The sequence below is a fragment of the Oncorhynchus keta genome, chromosome 12, assembly GCF_023373465.1.
Source record: "Oncorhynchus keta strain PuntledgeMale-10-30-2019 chromosome 12, Oket_V2, whole genome shotgun sequence".
NCBI lineage: Eukaryota > Metazoa > Chordata > Actinopteri > Salmoniformes > Salmonidae > Oncorhynchus > Oncorhynchus keta.
The window spans coordinates 10,983,238-11,008,640 of NC_068432.1; the positions used below are offsets into that span (position 1 = coordinate 10,983,238).

The 25,403-nt window shown below is 41.9% G+C and overlaps 2 protein-coding genes across 2 annotated transcripts; both read left to right on the forward strand.

Annotated features, from left to right (window-relative positions):
- Positions 1 to 5,938: 5,938 nt before the first annotated feature.
- Positions 5,939 to 13,218, forward strand: LOC118390968 (delta-like protein B). The gene is made up of 7 exons (XM_035781849.2): positions 5,939 to 6,554; positions 6,655 to 6,894; positions 7,001 to 7,058; positions 7,179 to 7,436; positions 8,234 to 8,595; positions 8,951 to 9,167; positions 11,668 to 13,218. The coding sequence occupies exons 1-7, from the start codon at positions 6,504 to 6,506 to the stop codon at positions 12,387 to 12,389; spliced, it is 1,908 nt and encodes a 635-aa protein (XP_035637742.1). The 5' UTR covers positions 5,939 to 6,503; the 3' UTR covers positions 12,390 to 13,218.
- Positions 13,219 to 15,351: 2,133 nt separating this feature from the next.
- Positions 15,352 to 21,336, forward strand: LOC118390969 (protein phosphatase 1 regulatory subunit 14A-like). The gene is made up of 4 exons (XM_035781850.2): positions 15,352 to 15,619; positions 16,783 to 16,863; positions 16,990 to 17,022; positions 20,801 to 21,336. Exons 1-4 carry the CDS (start codon positions 15,353 to 15,355, stop codon positions 20,969 to 20,971), a joined length of 552 nt encoding a protein of 183 aa, XP_035637743.2. The 5' UTR covers position 15,352; the 3' UTR covers positions 20,972 to 21,336.
- The last annotated feature ends 4,067 nt before the right edge of the window (positions 21,337 to 25,403 follow it).

The window sequence follows — 25,403 nt, forward strand, 5'->3', positions numbered from 1 at the left end:
GGGGTTTTAGGCTGGGTTTCTGTACAGCACTTTGAGATATCAGCTAATGTACAAAGGGATATATAAATCAATTTGATTTGATTTGATTTCCCCATAGACAGACATTTTAAATGGTGTTGCCTGTTATATCAGTTGTGTTATACTCACAGACATTATTTTAATAGTTCTGGAAACTTTAGAGTGTTTTCTATCCAATACTACCAATTATATGCATATCCTAACTTTTGGGCCTGAGTAACAGGCAGTTTACATTGGGCACCTCATTCATCCAAACTTCCTTACAACAGCCTTCTTCTGTGTGTTCTCTTTTCAACTCCCTCTGCATTATTTGCAATCAAACAGCATATTTTTTCCCATCTCCTTAGCTCTCATACTCTGCTTCCACCGGGCATTCTTCTGATTTCAAAACACTGTCCTCCAGAAGGTGGAGAGCCTTAGCAACACTTATGCAGTTCTTTTTGATATCTTTCAAAATGTCAGTGTAAGAAACGATTACATACACATACTGAGCAGCTCATGTTATAGACATAAGCGTGACCAATCTGAACAAATTTCTCTGCTTGTCCAGCCCATCCATTATCTCAGCCAATCATGGCTAGTGGGAAGGCTCCTAACTTTTTATGTGGATAAAACAACTATGCTCATAATTTAATAATTGTATCTGTATTGACAGATGGCATACAAGTTTGTTATTAAGGCACATGAAAATTCACATGTTCCAGAATGCATTTCTGTCAAAAAACGCATTTTGATTTAAAAAAAATGAAATATTCAAATGCCTCTCCAGTAAGTAGTGACGAGCGACATACACCTATTTTCATCAAAAGAGTCACATTTAGTTACATTTTGCGACTCTTTGACACCTAGATGTGGGAGTAAAAAAAAAATCGGTTGCATCGGTGCGGTCTGCACATATATTCACCTCAATAAAAACATCCTATTTTTATAAGGCTAAAACCATGATTTGGTCAAACAGTAAAGTACATTATGCTTATGATTCCTGTAATGAAAGTGTCTTCCCTGCTCTGGCCTGCTCGCCTCCCTACCACTGAGGAAGTACAGTTCCCGCTCAGCCCAGTCAAAACTGTTCGCTGCTCTGGCCCCCCAATGGTGGAACAAACTCCCCCACGACGCCAGGACAGCGGAGTCAATCACCACCTTCCGGAGACACCTGAAACCCCACCTCTTTAAGGAATACCTAGGATAGGATAAAGTAATCCTTCTCACCCCCCTTAAAAGATTTAGATGCACTATTGTAAAGTGGCTGTTCCACTGGATGTCATAAGGTGAATGCACCAATTTGTAAGTCGCTCTGGATAAGAGCGTCTGCTAAATGACTTAAATGTAAATGTAAATGTCTTCCCGCCTGCCCCGTACCTGTTTCTCTGGGGCCTGCTGCTGTGTTGAGCGAGCTAATATGCACATTGGCCATTGTGAGTGCTGTCGTGTCGTTGGCTATGCCGGATTAAGTGATATGACATGCTATTCTATACAATCATTTATTTTTTTCACCTGATTGAGCTAATCATGTAAATGTAATTACTAGAGAGTCGGGCACCACAAAATAATATTTATAGAGCTGTTATCTTCCGAATAAACTCTTAAAGACCTAGTAATATTTTACATCAATAGCAGTCAATATTAATCGTCATCTTCATTCAGTGTCATCTGAAAGTTGTAAATTCTTGGTTATCTGCACGAACCCTGGCTAACAATTTGAATCAGCAATACAAAATTGGTTTTAATTATTTATTTACTAAATACCTAACTAATCACACAGAATTACACATACACATAATTAAATCATAACTTGATTATACATTACGTCATAAAGGAAAACGTCCCTAGCGGGCGGAACAGATATGACAGCTGGTTACACAAAAGAAAAGGGGCTGGGTTTGAGTGAAAGAGCAGGAAGACTGAGGAACAAAGGGAAGAAGCTGTGATATCGTAAATACAGTATCTTATGCATTCTAAATTACCGCCCATTTGGAAAAGGAAAATGCAATAAATATTTACTCTGAGCTGCGCTTCGGTAGGTTGGTGGTAGATGGAAGGCCGTGTTGCCCAACCGAGTCCTTTGAAGAGTGTCTCAGGTTGTCAATTGGGTACGTTGTAGTAACGTCGTTGGGTGATAGACGGGATACTCTGTCTGTTCCTTCCTAACCCTCGTTTGCATCTGCTGTTGCTAACTCAACGGCTAGGAGGTATCACTTCTGTAGTGAATAAGAGTTCAAAGTTCATACCATTCGCAACCAAAGCTCACGCTGATGTTGGCTTCGTTCTGTAGTTATTATCTGAACCATTCTGACATAGGACCGTCGTCCTCAAGTCCTCGGAACAGGAGGTTATATTGTCGTCAAGGGCTTATATAGGAAGGGAGAGGAGGGTGTGTTTGAAAAGTTTTATAGTCCATGTCCCTTCACAGGGGCGGGCCACTGATTGAGCAGAGCCTATCTTATGAAAACCCAAATCTCACATTTTAGAAGCTAAAATCACATTTCATCCCACCACGAATAATTTCATATTCAAACATTTAAATTGAACAACAATTCCATATGAATCAGATAGCTCTGATGTGTAGACTTTCCAATTGAGAGTTTATGTCATCTTATCATTGATGCGAATGTCTCAGATGACAACCGAACTGACATCATGTTCATTAAGTACCATCTGATATGTTCAATTGATCGGATTGCCAGAATATAGTCCCCCCCCCCCCTTCTGATGTTCCCAGAATCTCTATGTTAACCAAGGGTTTTGCAAATGTAACCTCAGTAGGGTAGAGAGGAAAAATATGGGAAGAGGTATTTATGACTGGCATAAACCAACCCCCAGGCCAACGTCATGACAGTGCATAGGCCTCATTGGATGGTAGGCTACACGTCACGACTTCCGCCGAAGTTAGTCCCTTTCCTTGTTCGGGCGGCATTCGTCGGTAGACGTCACCGGTTTTCTAGTCACCACCGATCCACTTTTCATTTTCCATTTGTTTTGTCTTCATTGCACACACCTGGTTTCCATTCCTTAATTATATGTTCCCTATTTAACCCTCTGGCTCCCCCATGCTTTTGTGCGTGTTTGTTCGTTGTCAGAAGTATTGTATTGTGAGCTGGTATATTTTCCTTCTTGGAATATTTTGTTGTTTTGTTTGAGGAAAAGTTACGAATACTACTCATCTCTGTGTCCTGCGCCTGACTCCGCCTTACCTGCTTCACCTAGACACATTACACTACAACTGCCAATTTATTTTGACATTAAATGCAGTGTTAGATTAACCCTTGTGTGATGTCCGGGTTGTGGGACCCATTTTCAATTTTTGCTAAAAGAAAAATGATACAATGAAATATTTTTTCATCCTGAGACTCATTGGTCTTAGCTCATTTTCTGTGAAGATCATGTAAAATAACACACTGTGCACCCCACTACACATGTACAGTTGAAGTCGGAAGTTTAATAATTGCAAAAGGGTTTTCTAATGATCAATTAGCCTTTTAAAATTATAAACTTGGATTAGCTAACACAACGTGCCATTGGAACACAGGAGTGATGGTTGCTGATAATGGGCCTCTGTACGCCTATGTAGATATTGAATAAAAAATCTGCCGTTTCCAGCTACAATAGTCATTTACAACATCAACAATGTCTACACTGTATTTCTGATAAATTTGATGTAATTTTAATGGACAAAAAAATGTTTTTCTTTCAAAAACAAGGACATTTCTCATTGACCAAAACATTTGAATGGTAGTGTTTTTGTATACATTTGTTTTCTTTTTTGACATAAAATGGGGCGGCAGGTAGACGAGTGATTAGAGCATTGGACTTGTAACCGAAAAGTTGCAAGATTGAATCCCAGAGCTGACACGGTAAAAATCTGCCGTTCTGCTCCTGAACAAGGCAGTTAACCCACTGTTCCTAGACCGTGATTGAAAATAAGAATTTGTTCTAAACTGACTTGCCTAGTCAAATTTAACAAATAATGTAAATACACCATGCAAATTAGCTCCAAGTGATTTTAATTTTCGAAATCTGTTCCAAACTATTCCCATGCATAATAAATAGATATACACTGAGTATACCAAACATTGGGAAAACCTTCCTACTATTGAGTTGCCCAATATTGACTCCAATGCTTTTGAACAGTTGTGTCAAGTTTACATGGTGTCCTTTATATTTTACATAGTTCAGTTGAACATTTCTCTATATTTCTTTGCCATTGAGGACTTCTTTCATTATGCTTTACTTGTGACTTATTTGTGCGCAACTTCATGGAATTACTTGATTTACTGTTGTAGCAGAGAAGTGTGCCAGGAATGATGTGTGGGTCAGTGACGGCACGCGCCCCTCACTCATTAGAATATCAATGCACGAACGAGAAGTAGTGGTGGCCCTTCCCCTCTAAATCTCTCTCAGACACACACTTTCGCGTGAAGCACTTTTTTTTCAAGTGGTGCTGCTTGATAGAAAGTTTTGTTCTCAATAATCAGGAGACTTCTACATCTCTTCGCACTTTAAAACCATGAATAATGAGTCTACTCTGCGTAAAACGACAGTGCACTCAGCAGGCTACCCATATTGTTAAGACTTGATTGGTTGGATTGTATAGTAATATTTTAAATTGACTGTAGTCCATATATCCAATAGTAATTGTTTGGGTTAATTATAGTTAATTTTAATAATACAGAAAAGACATATGATCTGAAAGTGGTCAAAGATCTTAAAGTGCATGGTGTAAGGTAGCCTAGTCCTATAACTAAACTACTTCTAGATAGCACTTTTTTTTCTAAAAGTGTATAGGCTATAATTGCAATAAGCACGACATATGCTGGAAATACCCCTGTTGATGCCCCCTAAATCAATGTGCATTAAGAAAGTTGTGTGCAGTTGGGAAGGACAAATTGAGAAGGACCGCACGGTAGATCATGTGCCATTGATTACCATACAGCTGTTCACACAAAGGCAAAAACTCTAGCCCGCTGCAGGGTCCAGAGAGAGTGCCCCTCCCCTGACTCAACCTCAACAATAGACCCCCGAATATCCCTGAAACGCACAATGAAAGGTCTCATCCATAACCTGCCCGCACGCGTCTGAGCAATTACACTTTTGTGACTGAAGAAAGGGCGGATCATGCTATTCTTCTCAACTTCCTTCAGATCGATATTTACCACAAATTAATGAATACGGAACAATGAATTGATACTGAACAATACATGTTCTTATGCCAACGTTTTGTGAAAACAACTTATTTGGAATAGAATTGAAAGACCTAAGAATGGGTGATATCGAATAGTGGCCTAGGTTATAACAACCCAAATGTTTATTATCATGTGATGCTGTCTAACACTTCATTTACCATCATTGTGCCGGTAGGCTAAAGTGCTTAATAAATTAACAACTTTTTTTCTGTTACATGTTTCCAGTAGGTATAGATACTGTAGAGCTGTTAGGCTGTGAAGCCTATTCATTATACTGGTTAAAAATCGCATGCTTTTGTAGGCCTATATTATTATTTGTCTGATTGAAGTTGGATAATTAAATATGTAGGCCTAACAATTCAGTTTTCGATGCTTGTGTCACAGTTCCTAGCTCGACTCCAAAATCGTGGACATTTGGCTAGTTATGTTTTATTTATTTATTTAACCGTTATTTAACTAGGCAAGGCAATTAAGAACACATTCTTATTTACAATGATGGCCTACCAAAAGGCAAAAGGCCTCCTGCGGGGACGGGGGCTGGAATTAAAAATAATGCATACATTAAATATAAATATATGACAAAACACACATCACGACAAGAGACACAACACAACACTACATAAAGAGAGACCTAAGACAACAACATAGGAAGGCAGAAACACATGACAACACAGCATGGTAGCAACACAACATAACAACATGGTAGCAACACAACATGGTAGCAGCACAAAACATGGTACAAAGATTAATGGGCACAGACAACAGCACAAAGGGCAAGAAGGTAGAGACAACAATGCATCACACAAAGCAGCCACAGCTGTCAGTAAGAGTGTCCATGATTGAGTTTTTAAATGACGAGATTGAAATAAAACTGTCCCGTTTGAGTGTTTGTTGCAGCTTGTTGCAGCTGTATAACCGTATAAAATATGTATTGTGCCAATCACACTTCAAATATGATTATGCTCTAAGTATAGGCCTTATGTTATTTTTGCTGATAAATTTAATCAGCACCAAATCCACACACATGTTCCGACGCGTCGTGGTTGTCCCTTGGGTCTTACCGTGCCCCGCCTCCTGACGCGTGACAGGGGCGCGCATCAGGGGTATAAAATTCATTCACTCTCATTAACCACCAGAACCAAAACAAGTGAAGACCACCGACCAGGACATAGGGAAGAGCGAGGACTTTGCTTGGACTGCTGTACCTGTTTTTGGGGAATACGCTCCTGTCACATTTCTATTGGACACAACGAATGCAAACACCTGCGGATTGTTTTATAGCTACCAACCAAACACCTGGCGGAAATGGCCTCGCTACCTCTTAGATGTGTCTTTGCTTTGGCTGTAGTGCAAGTGGTAAGTACGAAGTGTAACAATAAGGAACCATCAACCATCAATATTGCCGTGCTTTATGCACAGCATATCTCTAATGTCCAATTCGCTCTTCTCTTGGCAGGTATCATCTTCTGGTGTGTTCGAGCTGAAAGTCCATTCGTTCAACACTGCTCAGCGCATATGCAGAAGGCATAGGGACTGTCACATCTTTTTCAGAATTTGTCTCAAACACTCGGAGGACGTCATCCATGCGGAGCCACCATGCACTTTTGGAACAGGACACACCAACGTCATAAGCGCAGATCAGACCTCAATTTCCAGCAGCGCTCCTATTAGAATACCGTTCCATTTTAAGTGGCCGGTAAATAATATGTTATTCATAAATACTGTTACACAAGGAAATATAAATGTTATGTTACTCTATTATTCTTGCATAAACGTTTTAATACAGAATTTACCTCTTACAGGGAACATTTTCGCTGATCATTGAAGCATGGAACGCAGAAATCCCTACAGAATACACAGGTAAGGTGTTGTTGCAGTAGGCTTATTATAGCACTTTTTTTTTACAGCCGTCCTGTTACTTAAAAACAAATCAGTATGCCAATAGGCTACTACAATACTACTTTTCTTATATTTTTTCAGACAATCAAAATAACCTGGTCAGCCGCTTGGCTACCAGAAGAAGACTGGCCATAGGCGAGGACTGGTCTCAAGACGTTCACTTCGGAGAGCAGAGCGAGCTGCGCTACTCATATCACGCATTCTGTGACGAGTACTACTTTGGCGACAGCTGCGCCGAATACTGCAGACCCCGCGATGACACTCTGGGCCACTACAACTGTGACGTGGAGGGAAACAAACAATGTCTGGAGGGCTGGAAGGGCAACTACTGTTCTGATCGTAAGTTCAATCTAGTTGGTTAACGTGAATGACTTTAGGCTACATTACTGTCCAGACTCAGATTCGGTCAACCAGGTTGTCTCAGTCTATTGTAAATAGACCGCACAGTGCACACAAGGATTCATTGATAAATGAGGCAAATGTTAATTTTGGCATTCTCCTTAGTGAAAACAATTAATGCTCTTTGAAGGTGTCACAAGGGCAGTATATAGACCTGAATGATTGCTGGCAAAATGTGTACAATACAGGCTTACTTACATATAATCACATATAATTAAGCATGTGCAACACATTTTAATTGTACATTTTATGAAAATATTTTTCTTGCCAAGTTATTTCTAATCTAAGATTAATCTTCTGCCTCAAGGATTTCAATTTAATCCCATAACCAGCCACTCTATTATTTTAGACAGGCATAATTGCATGAGCCTTAAGTATGTACTTTTATCTCAGAAAGCCTCCTGTTGTTGCTTTGTAGACTTTATAGTAAGGAAGGCTTGTGGAGTTCGATATGCCCTTTGTTCCCCTATAACAAAGGGAGAAAGAACCATGCCTCACCAGGGACACATGTTGGAGATGCTGTGAGTGTGTGTGTGTGTGTGTGTGTGAGGCAGAGGGCGAAAAGAAAGTCCTTGCTTCTGTTCCTACGGTTGAGTGCTCACCAGCTGCTTGGTTTAATACTTAACAAACAGTTGGGAGGGCCGGCAGTGGGGGGGCTCAGACAGAGTTGGTGGGTGGGTGCATGCGTGCCCAATCTGCCCATTCATTGTAATCACCCCCCCTCCTCCTCCCACCAGCCATCTGTTCGGCAGACTGCAGCGCGAGGCATGGCTACTGCGAGGCCCCTGGGGACTGCAAGTGCAGAATGGGTTGGCAGGGGCCTTCGTGCAACGAGTGTGTGCGCTACCCGGGCTGCCTCCATGGCACCTGCGTCCAGCCGTGGCAGTGTGACTGCAAGGAGGGCTGGGGCGGCCTCTTCTGCGACCAGGACCTAAACTACTGCACCAACCATCGGCCGTGTGCCAACGGTGCCACCTGTACCAACACAGGCCAGGGCAGCTTCACCTGTATCTGCCGCCCGGGCTACGGTGGCACCAACTGTGAGCTGGAGACCAACGAGTGTGACAGCAACCCCTGCAAGAACGGAGGCAGCTGCAATGTGAGTAATATTACAGTTTACAGGAATTAGGGATAGTTAAATATTGGCTCAGATTTTTTTTATATGTTCAATTGGGTGTTAATTAAACAATTTTGTATTTCAGTTAATTTGGCATTCCATGTTATATTGTTTTTTTCTTAATCTTCCATTTCAAGGTAAAATGGAAATGTGTCCAAGGTACAAACACAGTGTAACATAACACAGTAATAAACATGTTTAAATAAGACACTATGTCAGAAACATGATCAGTAATCATGGATTGTAAGAAAGCCAAAGCTCGGTCAAGGTGTCTGTCTAATGACAATTCTCTCGACATGATCAAAAATACTCTAATGACAATCATCTCTCTCTTTAGGACCTGGAGAACGACTACTCATGCACCTGCCCCCAGGGCTTCTATGGGAAGAACTGTGAGATCATCGCCATGACGTGTGCCGATGGGCCCTGTTTCAATGGAGGCACCTGCATGGAGATGCTGACGGGGGGCTATTCCTGCCGTTGCCCTCCCACCTACACTGGCTCCAACTGCGAAAAGAAACTGGACCGCTGCAGCAACAGCCCCTGTCTGAATGGTGAGTCTGACTACAATGGATCAAGCTCAAATTTAAGTTTATAGTTTATTTGCAGGTATTAAAGTAGTTGTTTGTTGGAGGGCTCGCACATATAGTACAGTACATAGACATGTACAGTAAAAAGATTTTAAATGTTTTCAGTCATACAGTATGTTTTGAAGTAGGATGTTTACATACATCTTAGCCAAATACAATAAACTCAGTTTTTCACAATTCCTGACATTTAATCCAAGTAAAAATTCCTTGTCTTGGGTCAGTTAGGAGCACCACTTAATTTTAACAATGTGAAATGTCAGAATAATAGTAGAGTGATTTTATTTCAGCTTTTATTTATTTCATCACATTTCTAGTGGTTCAGAAGTTTACATACACTCAATTAGTATTTGGTAGCATTGCCTTTAAATTGTTTAACTTTGGTCAAACATTTTGGGTAGCCTTCCACAAGCTTCCCACAATAAGTTGGGTGAATTTTGTCCCGTAACTCCTGACAGAGCTGGTGTAACTGAGTCAGGGTTGTATAGGCCTCCTTGCTCACACATGCTTTTTCAGTTATGCCGAATAATTTTCTATAAGACAGAGGTCAGGGCTTTGTGATGGCCACTCCAATACCTTGACTTTGATGTCCTTAAGGCATTTTGCCACAACTTTGGAAGTATGCTTGGGGTCATTGTCCATTTGGAAGACACATTTGTGACCAAGCTTTAACTTCCTGACTGATGTCTTGAGATGTTGCGTCAATATATCCACATCATTTTCCTCATGATGCCATCTATTTTGTGAAGTGCACCAGTCCCTCCTGTAGCAACGCATCCCCACAACATGATGCTGCCACCCCCGTGCTTCACGGTTGGGATGGTATTCTTTGGCTTGCAAGCCTTCCTCTTTTTCCTCCGAACATAACGATGGTCATTATGGCCAAACAGTTCTATTTTTGTTTCATCAGACCAGAGGACATTTCTCCATAGAGTACAATCTTTGTCCCCATGTTCAGTTGCAAACCGTAGTCTGGCTTTGTTTTGGCGGTTTTGGAGCAGTGGCTTCTTCCTTACTGAGCAGCTTTTCAGGTTTTATCGATATAGGACTCATTTTACTGTGAATATAGATACTTTTGTACCTGTTTCCTCCAGCATCTTCACAAGGTCCTTTGCTGTTGTTCTGGGATTGATTTGCACTTTCTGCACCAAAGTACATTCATCTCAGAACGCGTTTCTTTCCTGAGCGGTATTATGACTGTGTTGTCCCATGGTGTTTATACTTGCACACTATTGTTTGTACAGTTGAACGTGGTACCTTCAGCCGTTTGGAAATGGCTCGCAAGGATGAACCAGACTTGTGGAAGTCTAAATTATTTTTCTGAGGTCTTGGCTGATTTCTTTTAATTTTTCCATGATGTCAAGCAAAGAGGCACAGAGTTTGAAGATAGGCCTTGAAATACATCCACAGGTACACCTCCATTTGACTCAAATGATGTCAATTAGCCTATCAGAAGCTTCTAAAGCCATTACATAATTTTCTGGAATTTTTCAAGCTGTTTAAAGGCACAGTCAACTTAGTGTATGTAAACTTCTGACCAACTGGAATTGTGATACAGTGAAATAATCTGTCTGTAAACAATTGTTGGAAAAATTACATGTCATGCACAAAGTAGATGTCCTAACCGACTTGTCAAAACTATAGTTTGTTAACAAGAAATATGTGGAGTGGTTGAAACACTTAGGTTGATGTCATTAAAACTTGTTTATGTAAACTTCCAAAAGTAGGAGAAAAACAGCAGCCAGGTTGCTTGGTTTAAACGGAGGATTACACTCTGATTAAAACTATTCTTGAACCTGGTAGCGGAGGTCTTGATGCTCCTGTGAGAATAGTGCTCTCGCAGGGTGGCTGGGGTCTTTTGGGCCTTAGGAAGGGATCTGTCTGCATAGATGGCCTCAATGACACGGAGGGTAGTGCCAATGATTCTCTCTGCAGTGTGTGCTACCCTCTGAAACCTTTTGCAGTCTTATGCACTGTTGTTACCATACAACACATTGATGGATCCAGTCAGGATGCTCTCTACTGTGCATTGGTAGAAGTTGACTTGAGTGCTGGTACTCATGCCAAACTTCTTCAGTAGCCTCAGGAAATAGAGCCGCTGCTGTACCATCCTGATCACAGCGTTTGTGTTGGCTAATATCAGATCGAATGAGATGGTTATGCCAAGGAATTTAAAACAGTCCACCAGCTCCCCAAATAACTGGAAACAGGTGAAAGTGGATGGAGAGGAGCTTACCTTGGTTCTGGCAACATCTAGTGGTTGAAGTACGCACCTGCACTTGCTTGAAGTACTTGATAATGAAGTACTTCACTTGGCTGGTAGAACAATGAATTAATACATGTTTTCAGGGTATATGTATTCATGATGTCATGAAGTGCCAACAGTGTGATATCACATCTTGTGCTACTTCAGAATGTGGTAGGCTTCAGTGTACTAATTGGCGCCGTGTGATATGTTGTCTTCTAGGTGGTGAGTGTCTAGACCTGGGTCAAAGCGTGCTGTGCCGCTGCCACTCTGGCTTTACCGGCGCCAACTGCCAGTTCAACATCGACGACTGTGCTTCAGCGCCGTGCCAGAACGCTGGCACCTGCCAGGACGGTGTGGACGACTACACCTGCTCATGCACGCTGGGCTACGCCGGCAAGAACTGTAGCCTGCGCTCAGATGCCTGTGGCCGCGGTGCCAGGGCCCAGCCCTGCCAGAATGGCGGCACTTGCTTCACCCACTTCACGGGGCCCGTGTGCCAGTGCCCGCCGGGTTTCATGGGACCCAGCTGCGAGTTCACGCTGCAGCCCAGCTTCCATCCTGCCCCCCGACTGACCAATAAACCTTCCTCCACCGCCCTGACAGCCTCCTTTGTCCTGGCGTTACTCGCCCTTGGCCTGGCAATGGGCATTGTGGTGCTGCGGCGGCGCCGGCTGAGTGGCAGGAAGCAGCTGAACGACACGGCGGTGTTCAACGACCTGAAGACGGGGATCAACCGCTTCCCCAGCGAGAGAGAGGCTTTCATGGCGGCTAGTGGCCTGTTCAAGATCAGCAACAGCGACCCGCGCCACAGCATTGCATCACTTGCATCGCTTAGACCCACAGATGACAGGACGGGCCGGGGACTTGGGGGGGAGCGCCACTCATTCTCCCCTGGACAGGACTACCTCTGGAGGGGGGACACCGGGGCTGGGCTGAGGTGAGCCACTGGTCTGGACCCAAGATGGACAGAAAAAGGAGACTGGACAGCCAAACACCTGGGGAGGGAGAGACAAAAACTGGGAGGAAGAACAGGGGATCATTAGCACTTGTTTTTCTCTCTTTTTGAAATGTTAAGTTAATGAAGAAAAAGACAAACTGCTTGAATGTTTGGAAATTATTCCCCTCATTCTAAAAATGTTTGCTACACATTTTGACAAAAACAATTGTTGGAAAACAACCTTGTGTCATGAAGAAGAATAGTAAATGACCTCTTGAAGTATGGGAACTTTAGGAAATCTTCTCAGAGAAAGGTCTTCCATGTCAAATAACCCAAAGAGATGACTACCAATTCCACATAACTACTTACAATGGACACTGACCTATCAATGCACTTGCTCCAACACAGTGATATTGACAAAATGACTCTGGAAGAACCATTTAAACCAAATACAGGAAGACCTGATTCTCTGATCTGTACTTTTTTTGGAAGACAATAGACTGTTATCAATGACCTTCAAGGAGATGAATACAGCAAATATATTCAACTTTTTCCACTGTTTTTGTTTGTAAGCTCATTTCACCAGAACTCTGATATTAGCAATTCCAAAAGATAAAACATATATATTTTTCATTTTGAAATTAACTATTATTTTGTCAACATACCATTTCCTAAGATGAAACTATCAGTCGTTATACCATTTTATTTATGTTATTTATTAAACTCAGCAAAAAAAGAAATGTCCCTTTTTCAGGACCCTGTCTTTCAAAGATCATTTGTAAAAATCCAAATAACTTCACAGCTCTTCATTGTAAAGGGGTTTAAACACTGTTTCCCATGCCTGTTCAATTAACCATAAATCATTAATGAACATGCACCTGTGGAACGGTCATTAAGACACTAACAGCTTACAGACAGTAGGCAATTAAGGTCACAGTTATGAAAACTTAGGACACTAAAGAGGCCTTTCTACTGACTCTGAAAAACACCAAAAGAAAGATGCCCAGGTTCCCTGCTCATCTGCGTGAATGTGTCTAAGGCGTGCTGCAAGCAGGCATGAGGACTGCAGATGTGGCCAGGGCAATAAATTGCAATGTCCGTACTGTGAGACGCCTAAAACAGCGCTACATTGAGACAGGACAGACAGCTGATCATCCTCGCAGTAGCAAACCACGTGTAACAACATCTGCACAGGATCGGTACATCCGAACACCACACCTGCTGGAGGGGTACAGGATGGCAACAACAACTGCCCGAATTACACCAGGAACGCACAATCCCTCCATCAATGCTCAGACTGTCCGCAATAGACTGAGAGAGGCTGGTATGGCAGCTTGTAGGCCTGTTGTAAGGCAAGTCCTCACCAGACATCACCGGCAACAACGTCGCCTATGGGCACAAACCCACCGTCGCTGAACCAGACAGGACTGGCAAAAAGTGCTCTTCACTGACAAGTCACTGTTTTGTCTCACTGGGGGTGATGGTTGGATTCGCGTTTATCGTCGATGCAATGAGCGTTACACCGAGGTCTGTACTCTGGAGTGGGATCAATTTGGTGGTGGAGGGTCCGTCATAGTCTGGGGCGGTGTATCACAGCATCATCGGACTGAGCTTGTTGTCATTGTAGGCAATCTCAACGCTATGCGTTATAGGGAAGACATCCTCCTCCCTCATGTGGTACCCTTCCTGCAGGCTCATCCTGACATGACCCTCCAGCATGACAATGCCACCAGCCATACTGCTCATTCTGTGCGTGATTTCCTGCAAGACAGGAATGTCAGTGTTCTGCCATGGCCAGTGAAGAGCCCGGATATCAATCCCATTGAGCACGTCTGGGACCTGTTGGATCGGAGAGTGAGAGCTAGGGCCATTCCCCCCCAGAAATGTCCAGGAACTTACAGGTGCCTTGGAAGAGTGGGGTAACATCTCACAGCAAGAACTGGCAAATCTGGTGCAGTCCATGAGGAGGAGATGCACTGCAGTACTTAATGCAACTGGTGGCCACACCAGATACTGACTGTTATGTTTGATTTTGTCCCCGCCCCTTTGTTCAGGGCCACATTATTCCATTTCTGTTAGTCATATGTCTGTGGAACTTGTTCAGTTTGTCTCAGTTGTTGAATCTTATGTTCCTACAAATATTTACACGTTAAGTTTGCTGACAAACACAGTTGACAGTGAGAGGATGTTTCTTTTTTTTGCTGAGTTTATATGTACAATGTTTTCCTTTTGTCACAAATTCAGAGATATATTTATGTGATCCTAAATAAACAACTTGTTCTACATCTTTGATTATTCTGTGTAATCTAAATACACCAGGAATATTCCAGGGAAATTATTTATGACCTGAAATCAATGAACATGTGACTTTGATACACGGATTATGAGTATTGCTGTTTCTGAAGAACAGCCAGTGTAAATGTATGTTCATGCCAAAGTTAGTTTGTCAGGCATTTGTTAAAAAAAACATGTTTTAAGTTTTTTGTTGCTGTGAGTGTTTGTGTTGAATAAAAACTATAAAATCATCAGCTTTTGTCACCTATCGATTGAGTATCAACATAGAGCAAGTTGGCCCTATGATAGACAAAGGTATAAATGTCATTCAATTCAAATGTTGTTTACACATGCATATTTGTCTGGGTTGAAAATAAGCCTATAATGAGGGTTCTATGTAAAACGATTGGCATATAATGTGAGAAGTAACCTGCCATTGCATAATGTACGCAAGGTAGGCCTACCCAATTAGCAAAATTATTCGAACGCTTGCTTAAACACATGTTTCTATAATATTTATTTTTTTCTTCCCAGAATCTGTCCCAATTTCTGTCTGTATTGGTTTAACAACCTACAATCTTTCGGTCACTTTTTACTGTGCGCTTTTTTTCTGTGCGCTTCCGCAAGAAAGAGTTGAAACTAGAACCCGAAGACTGTTTTTGGTTTGCTACATATAATGTTGTCGAATCCACAATGACATTCTCGCTTGAACCCACACAGTGTTTCAAGCTCCCATTTGCTTGGGAACCAGTCAGACCAGACATGGCAGCCGACAGGGTCGGACGGATGCGAGCAGAGGAAGTCCACTCATCAGATTTGGAAACGTCTCGAGAACACGGAGTCAAACTACAGAAGAGACAAGCTCGAGTGACTGTGAAATACAACAGAAAAGAGCTACAAAGACGACTAGACGTGGAGAAATGGATCGATGACTGCTTGGATGAGCTGTACTTGAGCAAAGTGAGTGCCGTCATAGCCTATGGATCATAATAATGGTCACCACACAAAGTGTCTTGTAAGTGCTCAGGCAATAGGTTTCAGACTGTTAAGAGATTTGGGGTATCATGGCAAGTTAACTTTCGAATCAGGCAATATTATCTGAAAGTTTCCATCCTTTAAGAATGAGAACTTTGCTCTTTCACCTTTGACAAAATCATTAGAATTTGATTTAAAAAAGTTGTTTAAAAACAAGGCTTTGAGTTGGATATTCATATAAAAAGGGCAGGGTTTGTGCTCTGTATAGACACACTGTAGATAACACATGGATCTCAACATTTAAACTTGTACTTTTCGCAGCACTGAGGGTATTACAGGGCTTTATAACCCATGTCTAACAGGCAGACAAATGAACACTCCTCTGAGACACAAACAATGTAGAATAACTACTGTAATATATTCCAACACAATAACTTGTACTTACAGAGGCATTTCTAAACCAGCTGTTCTGCGTCGTCCTTAACAGCACTAAGCAGACTTGCACATTGTTGTGGGCGTGGTATTTGAGATGTATATACAAGGCGTATACAATATGTATGTTATGAGAGGGCACAGTGTCCATAAAAGGACCGGAGAAGATGCAAGGTGCACTGTGGACTCAGGCTCTGTCCAAAATGGCACCATATTCTCTATAGTTCACTACTTTTGACCAGGGATCTATGGGTAGTGCACTAGGGAATAACGTGCCATGTCAGATGTAGCCTAAGTCTTGAGCCACCACTGTAGCAGCCGCCTCCTGACAGAGACACATGTATACATGGTGGCTGGGGGATGCTAACTCGCTGCCTTACATGGCCACTTGGGAAAAGGGAAAGGAACAGAGAGGAAATGAGGGATGAAGGATGAGAAACAGGAAGAGAACGTACAGAGGATGGGGTTAATACTCCTTGAGGTAGGGTAAACATACGGCAGCTGGCCATGTGACATCACTAGCCAGATGTTTTGCTCTGCTGTGATGGTTTGGGGATACAGGTGTCCTAGTGGCAGGGAGCCTATGCTCAAAGTAGATGTCCTAACTGACTTGCCAAAACGATAGTTTGTTAACAATACATTTGTGGAGTGCTTGAAAAACGAGTTTTAATGACTCCAACCTAAGTGTATGTAAACTTCCGACTTATGTTTTGCAGGAGGATGACATGCCAGATGAGGTAAACATTGATCATCTGTTAGACCTGGCTAGCAATGAAGAGCGAGTGAAAAAGTTAAAGGTAGGCCCCGCCCACCCAAAGTTGTTCTGATCATGGACTCAGACCAACCAGACTTTGACAGATAAGTTAACTGCCGGAATTTTGATACAAAGAATTTTCTCTTCTTTAAACTCTGTTCACCATCAGGAGATCCTTCAGACGTGCAGCAACAACACAGAGGTATGTTTTATGATATGGAATAATCATGCATATTAAGTCATACCTTTTATTTAGTCTGTACACACACACGCACGCGCACGCGCACACGCACACGCACACACACACACACACACACACACACACACACACACACACACACACACACACACACACACACACACACACACACACACACACACACACACACACACACACACACACACACACACACTGTATAGGCCTCAGATAGGAGGCAGCAGTGTCTGACACCTCCTTCCACTGTCACTCCACATGCCTTACAATGACCGTCTGTCCTAGCCTTCTCTCTCTCTCTTCCCTATTTCTTCTCTTCTGTTTTGCCCCCTCTTCTCTGTTGGAACAAAGGACCTATTTTGACAAAGGACAGGGCCCAAACTGGCCCGCTCAGGCCCAAACACGCATGCGCATGCACCAGAGCATGTGAGCACAGTTGAGCTGTTGGAAATCCCGCTCATCACTCATGGAGTGGTGCTTCTGGTGCTCCTTGTCCTTTCCTACCGCTCAGCTAAAAACCGCTCCACACTCACAGGAGAAAAAACTCCCGCTCCAAAATCACTACATTCATTTAAATCACAATTGAACCAACACCCATCTATTTGTGTGACTACCTGGACTGACCAATTGGTTTTTAAAGTATTGAAACCAAACCATATGGATTTGAATGAAAAGTATTTGAATAAACATGAAAACTGAATGTAAGAAGCGAACATAGTTTCAAATAGGCTACATGTCATATTAAACAGCATATAAACACTAAATAGGTCAGGAGCCAGACAGGGAGCCTAAGAAGGAACGAAGATGAATTATTTAGGCTATATTATTTAAATGTTTTCAAGGCTATAGCCTACAAAGAAATACATTGTGAAGCATTTGCAAGTGCGACACAATAGGCTGGTAAGGACATAAAACCCTCAGCATTTGAACAACATTTTGTTGTATAAAATCATTATAGTCTATAAATGAGGTATATACGCTGTGACTTAAATACAAATTAAATGAAAAATGCCTTATTAGTGCCTTAGAATTTTTTTGAAAATTCGTTTTTAGAAACAAGAGTCAGGCTCATGCGATGGTGACTGGACAGCCGGCCAGTAGCAGAGAATATCCTCTCCACACTTGCAGAACCACTGGGGATGCTAACACTCCTTTGGCCACTCTTGCCAGGTTGGGCAGAGAGGCAGAGTTGTTTTTTTGTTGTTTTTCTATTGGCAGGCCTAAATGTTTTTTAGGCAAAATATCCCAATCAAAACTGAAAGCTCCTTGAAAGTAGGGTAAGGGTTAGCATATCAGGCTTAATGGGCCAAAATCAATTATGGTCTATTATATAGATAATAGAACAAAAATGAATTCAACATTTAAGAGATCAGAGTTTTGTTTATAAATACTTTGCTACAATGACACACCTAGTTATCTATCCACCTCGTTCCTTTCTTTTAGCATGTAAGTTCATAGTAAGTACACAATCGTGCTTTTGGGATAAGTGTCTTTTCAGATTCCACAATGATTCTTTAGCTGTGGACACTACATCACTGTACTCCCTCTCTTGCTCTTGGTCTCCTTTTTGTAAGTCACCTTGATTTAGCACCTTGATTTAGCACATGCATTTGTAGTCTACGACAAGCAGACTACAAATACAAGCTGGGGCGGGCATGCCCTGACTTCATGAAGTGAGTGCTAATGGAGCGAAATTGGAGCAGGCGAGAAGGCCGATGCTCCAGCCTTTGGGAATCTCGCTCCCCACCCCAGTCAATTTGGGATCGCTCCAAGTCCGCTCCGCTCTCATACTCTGGCATGCATGCACACATGCTTCCACACACACGCTTCCAAACACACACACACAGACTCTGGGTTTATGACAGGCAGAGGTTTGTAAACGGGTCAGAGTCAGACAGGTACAGAACAGCAAGCCGACTCTGGGTTTATGACAGGCAGAGGTTTGTAAACGGGTCAGAGTCAGACAGGTACAGAACAGCAAGCAGACTCTGGGTTTATGACAGGCAGAGGTTTGTAAACGGGTCAGAGTCAGACAGGTACAGAACAGCAAGCAGACTCTGGGTTTATGACAGGCAGAGGTTTGTAAACGGGTCAGAGTCAGACAGGTACAGAACAGCAAGCAGACTCTGGGTTTATGACAGGCAGAGGTTTGTAAACGGGTCAGAGTCAGTAAGGTACAGAACAGCAAGCAGACTCTGGGTTTATGACAGGCAGAGGTTTGTAAACGGGTCAGAGTCAGACAGGTACAGAACAGCAAGCAGACTCTGGGTTTATGACGGGCAGAGGTTTGTAAATGGGTCAGAGTCAGACAGGTACAGAACAGCAAGCAGACTCAGGGTTTATGACAGGCAGAGGTTTGTAACGGGTCAGAGTCAGACAGGTACAGAACGGTAGGCATTCTCGGGAACAGGGCAGGCAGAATGGTCAGAACCGGGGAAACTAGGAAACAGAACTTTAGAAAGCAGGGAGATGGGAAACACGCTTGTAAGACCTGACAAGACGAACTGGCAACAGACAAACAGAGAACACGTATAAATACACTGGGGATAATGAGGAAGATGGGTGACACCTGGAGGGGGGTGGAGACGAGCACAAAGACAGGTGAAACAGATCAAGGTGTGACACAGTGTATGTATCTAATGTGAAAGGGAAAAATACAAATTACAGGAGGTTGGTGGCACCTTGATTGGGCAGGACAGGCTTATGGTAATAGCTGGAGTGGAATAGGTGGAATGGTATCAAATACATCAAACACATGTTTGATGCCATTCCATTAGCTCCTTTCCCAACATTATTATGAACCATCCTCCCCTCAGCAGCCTCCACTGGTAGATGCAGTACCAGTCAAAAGTTTGGACACACCTACTGATTCATTGTAGAATAATAGTGATAACATCAAAACTTTGAAATAACACATATGGAATCATGTAGTAACCAAGAAAGTGTTAAACAAATCAAAATATATTTTAGATTCTTCAAAGTAGCCACCATTTGCCTTGATGACAGCTTTGCACACTCTTGGCATTCTTTCAACCAGCTTTATGAGGTAATCACCTGGAATGCATTTCAATTAACAGGTGTGCCTTGTTAAAAGTTAATTTGGGGAATTTCTTTCCTTCTTAATGCGTTTGAGCCAATCAATTGTGTTGTGTCAAGGTAGGGGTGGTATACAGAAGATAGCCCTATTTGGTAAAAGTCCATATTATGGCAAGAACAGCTCAAATAAGCAAAGAGAAAAACAGTCCATCATTACTTTAAGACATGAAGGTCAGCCAATCCGGAAAATTTGAAGAACTTGGTAAGTGCAGTCACAAAAACCATCAAGTGCTGTGATGAAACTGGCACTCATGAGGACCGCCACAGAAAAGGAAGACCCAGAGTTACCTCTGCTTTAGTTAACTCTAAGTTCATTAGAGTTAACTGCATCTCAGATTGCACCGCAAAAAAAAGGAAAAGCTCCCAACAAGTGCTCAGCATATGGAAAATAATTTCTCATAAAGCTGGTTGAGAGAATGCCATGAGTGTATAAAGCTGTCATCAAGGCAAAAGGTGGCTACTATGAAGAATCTAAAATATATTTTGATTTGTTTAACACTTTTTTGGTTACAACACGATTCCATATGGATTCTTTCATATTATGATGTCTTCACTATTATTCTACAATGTAGAAAATCGTAAAAATAAAGAAAAACCCTTGAATGAGTAGGTGTGTCCAAACTTTTGACTAGTACTGTACATGATGCTACTATATGTCCCTCCATGCCAGGCCTTCATCGGAGAGCTGTTGGTCAAGCTGGAGGGCCTTCACAAGCAGGAGGAGCTGGCTACCGAGGGCATCGAACACCCCTCCCACTACAACCACGCCCAGCACCACCATCAGCCCTACCACTTTAACAGACCCCACTGGCCCCGAACCCAGACCCACCAGACCCCCTGAGCTCACCAAACCCCTGACATATGACCTCTGACTGGAATCGTAAAACTCTGAAAATGTTCCCAAAATTCCCACATTTTCCATAAATTCTGGTTGGAGAATTTCTGGAATCAGGAGGGAATAAGCAGGTACCAAGTAACCAAGTATTCCCGGGAATCCTACAGTCGGGATTTCTAGAAAACCTGGGAATTTTGGGAATGTTTCTGTAAATTTGTTTCCCTGTCATTCCATTTCATCCCAGTCATCTTGGCAGTGATGGCCCCCAGCCAGTTTGCTCTCTTGTTTGTATTGTCAACTTTATTTTTGAATGAATTTAAATGAATTAATCATATTAAAATGGAGGTAAATAAAACATATGTCAATCACTATAGGGCCTGTATTGTCGTTGTTTTCATTCAAAAAGACGCTGTAGATAGGCTGCTTCGACAAGGTTTTAACAGAACAGCATGTCTAGCCTGGTCCCAGGTCCTGAATTCAGTAGCATTGCTGATCTTGGATATCGTTTTGCCATTTAGATCATAATGAAGAAGATTAAATAGAGAGAGGGACTTAATCCTAGATCAACACTCTTTCTCTGGGACGCTTTATGAATATGGGCCTGGAGATCTGTATGTGCTTTAGGCAACTCCTCTTTCTATGGTTGTCATGCTTTACATGCACTGTTCTAGGTAGTTTATCTTTGGCTCTAGTTCAAAAAGAGGCGACAGAGTTACTACTCTGGGCTCTTGCATGTGACGTAGCCTACAGTACGTCCGTCCTTCTTTTGTACAGGTTTGTCTGCATGACAGGCCAGGGCTGGGTCAGGCATGTCCTCTTTTAGAAGGGGGTTCCTATGGAGACAGATAGCCGCCAAAAGGTTGAACGTACTTATTGTCAGGGTCGTAAGAAAAGTCATGTGTGAAACATTAAACGTAAACATGACATTTTTATCTTTGAACAGATAATCACCATGTTACGATTACGGACTAACATTTTAGGCAAATCTTGTGTTGCAATTCTGACGTACCTTAACACCTTTCAGAGTTTTATCAGTTTTAATCTCATCAACAAAAAAGAACGTACGCGAAACGGTCTGTGAGGAATGTTACTCAACAAGCATAACACAGTATTTGAAAAAGACGGAAGTCAGGGAAAACGGAAAGAGGTATCCTGCACGTATTCAAGTTAAAAGTCTCCATTCTCTATTACTCCTCAGTTGAGTTTACATGTAGGTCGCTAATGTAATGGATTTGTTTGCCAGCGCAGGTCTAGATAGCACTAACTGTATTATGCCTACAACAGTGAAGTTTCAATCTGTTAGGTGTATCTCTACAGCATGGGCATATTTTTGAGTGACGTGGACATCCCCATGCATGCACTTAATCAAAATATGACGAATTCAATATTGCACAATCCATTCTCTGGGCTCTGTCTGCAATCATAACCAGTAGTATATACCAGGAATAATGAAACATAGAATAATATTTGGTAAATCTATGAATTATGTATGACCACTGGAGTCTTTGACAGTCAATCTTTTATAGAATATTTTGAAATGTATTTCATCACTCAAAATCGAGTCAAAACGTATTCTGTGGGAAACATAATTTGACATGATTTCTATGAATCGAGTCATGAACATATGAACTTAATGTAGGGAGAGGTTAAACGTAGGCTAAGTCTGGCATGAGTTTATTCCCACACTTTAATAATTAATAATAATTATGTTGCAGTGGTCTTGGGTATTCTCCGTATAGGCTATTCCCTCCATCGCGACACTGCTGCCCAGTTGAAGAGCTTGTGATCTCCATGCAGCACCATGCGCCTTTGGAAAAGCACCCCTCAGCCTCAGAAGATGCTCTTCTGGAGGCATGCATCCATGGAGTCATTATACCTAGTGTAACCTAATGAATCACACTTTTTCCAGTATTTGGGAGCATGGACTGTAGGCCTTATATTCGGTATATTTGACTGTTGTGTTTGCGAATTCCACTCTGTATGTAGGCTTGTTATAGTAATTTGTGTTGCACAATCCCATTACACAGAGGCTAAATTAATTTCAATGAATGAGACAAAACTAAACATTTATTAAGTGTTGGCTATAACCTGTCCTGAGCAAAATAGCCAATGGGTCCCAAATGGTCAAGAATATCTATAGCCTATTCTTATTGGCAGATCTGTTTTGCCTATCAGCCACTGCATGTGCTTCGTCAACTATTTTTGTCTAACATTTATTTAGAGACTATATTTAGAGGCCTGTGAGTTAGGGTCTCTTTTTAACTGGAGCTGTATGAATAGAAACAGTTATAAAACACAAATAGAGTTCTAAAATTATTCCACAAGACACCAGTAGCCAACATGATTGCAATGCCTACAAGTTGAAGGCCTATTTAGTTTTGGATAGGCCTAAATTAAACATTGAATTATTACATGTTAGATCATTTTGAATACACATGAATTTCAATAAACAAATGGATAAGACTGTCCTACCCTGCACTGTTGGAGATGGAACATTTCGCTACACCTGCAATAACATCTGGGCGGCAAGTGGCCTAGTGCTTAGAGCATTGGGCCAGGAACAGAAAGGTTGCTAGTTCAAATCCCTGAGCTGACAAGGTAAAAATCTGTTGTTGACAGTTAACTCACTGTTCCTAGGCTGTCATTGTAAATAAGAATTAGCTCTTGACTGACTTGCCTAGTAAAGAAAAATGGGTGTGTGACCATTAAGATTTGATTTGAACTCAGACAAACAACTGAATGGATGACATACTGAATGAAGGATTAATTAAATGTTCAAATATGTTGGAATGACAAGTTGCACACATCAAGCATGTTCTGCACTTTATTTGGCAAATAGGCAAATAGGCCTCCATTAGGGTATATAACTCTATGACTGCATGCCCCCAGAAGGACATGTTCTCAGGCTGAGGGGTGCTTTTCTGAAGACGCATGGTGCTGCATGGAGATCACAAGCTCTTCAACTGGGCAGCAGTGTAATGATGGAGGGAATAGCCTATACGGAGACTTCCTAAAAACCACTGCAACAGAGTTACTGTAAATTGTGGGAATAAGCCAGACTTAGCCTACATTTAACCTTTTTATTTTAAACCTTTATTTAACTGGGCAAGTCAGTTAAGAACAAATTGTTATTTACAATGACGGCCTACCCCGGCCAAACCCTGACTCGGTCGACACTGGGCCAATTGTGCGCTGACCTATGGGACTCCCAATCACGTCCGGTTGTGATACAGCCTGGGATCTAACCAGGGTCTGTAGTTACACCTCTAGCACTGAAATGCAGTGCCTTAGACCACTGCGCCACTCGGGAGCCCTCTCCCGTGTTCTTTTCAAGTTCATATGCTCATGACCCGATTCATGCAAATCATGTCAAATTGTTTCAAATTCATATTAACCCCTCCTCAGTGGTGGAAAGGTACCCAATTGTCATACTTGAGTAAAAGTAAAGATACCTCAATAGAAAATGACTGAAGTAAAAGTGAAAGTCACCCAGTAAAATACTACTTGAGTAAAAGTCAAAAGTATTTGGTTTAAAATATACTTAAGTATCAAAAGTAAATGTAATTGCTCAAATATACTTAAGTATCAAAAGTAAAAGTATAAATAATTTTAAAAAATCTTTATATAAAGCAAACCATATTGCACCATTTTCTTGTTTTTTATTTACAGCTAGCAAGGGGCAAGCTCCAACACTCAGAAATCATTTACAAACGTAGCATGTGTTTTCCAGTCCACCAGATCAGAGGCAGTAGGGATGACCAGGTATGTTCCCTTGATAAGTGTGTGAATTAGACAATTTCCCTGTCCTGCTAAACGTTCAAAATGTAACGAGTACTTTTGAGTATCAGGGAAAATATATGAGGTAATGCATAGATTCACCAAACATCTATAATTATTGTTCAATGTTTCATTATTCCTGGTATGTACTACTGACAGAGCCCAGAGAATGGGATGTGTAATATTGAATTTGTCATATTTTGATAAGGTGCATGCATAGCGATGTCCACGTCACCCAGAGATATGCCCATGCTGTAGAGATACACCAAGCGAACTGAAACTTCACTGTTGTACGCTCAACCTTTTGGCAGGTATCTGGCTCCATAGACCAACTCCATATTAATGCCCGTGATTTTGAAATGAGATCTTCGACGAGCTGGTGTCCACATACTTTTGTTCATGTAGTGTATCAACATCCTGAACTAACAGACGTCACCTTCCTCAAGACATCCATCCCCCTTGTGTTGGATATAGAAAATTATCCAGATGGTCCACAATTCTACCACTAGTGGGCGCAGGAGGACACAATTGATCACTGGAGGTGCAAGAGTTTGAAGCTTACTGCTGTTCAAGTTGCCATGGAATCAACCTAATAGTCTTGTCATGCTAAATTGTAAGTACAAACTAAAATAAACTTCTTTCCACTGTAAAGGTTTCTAAG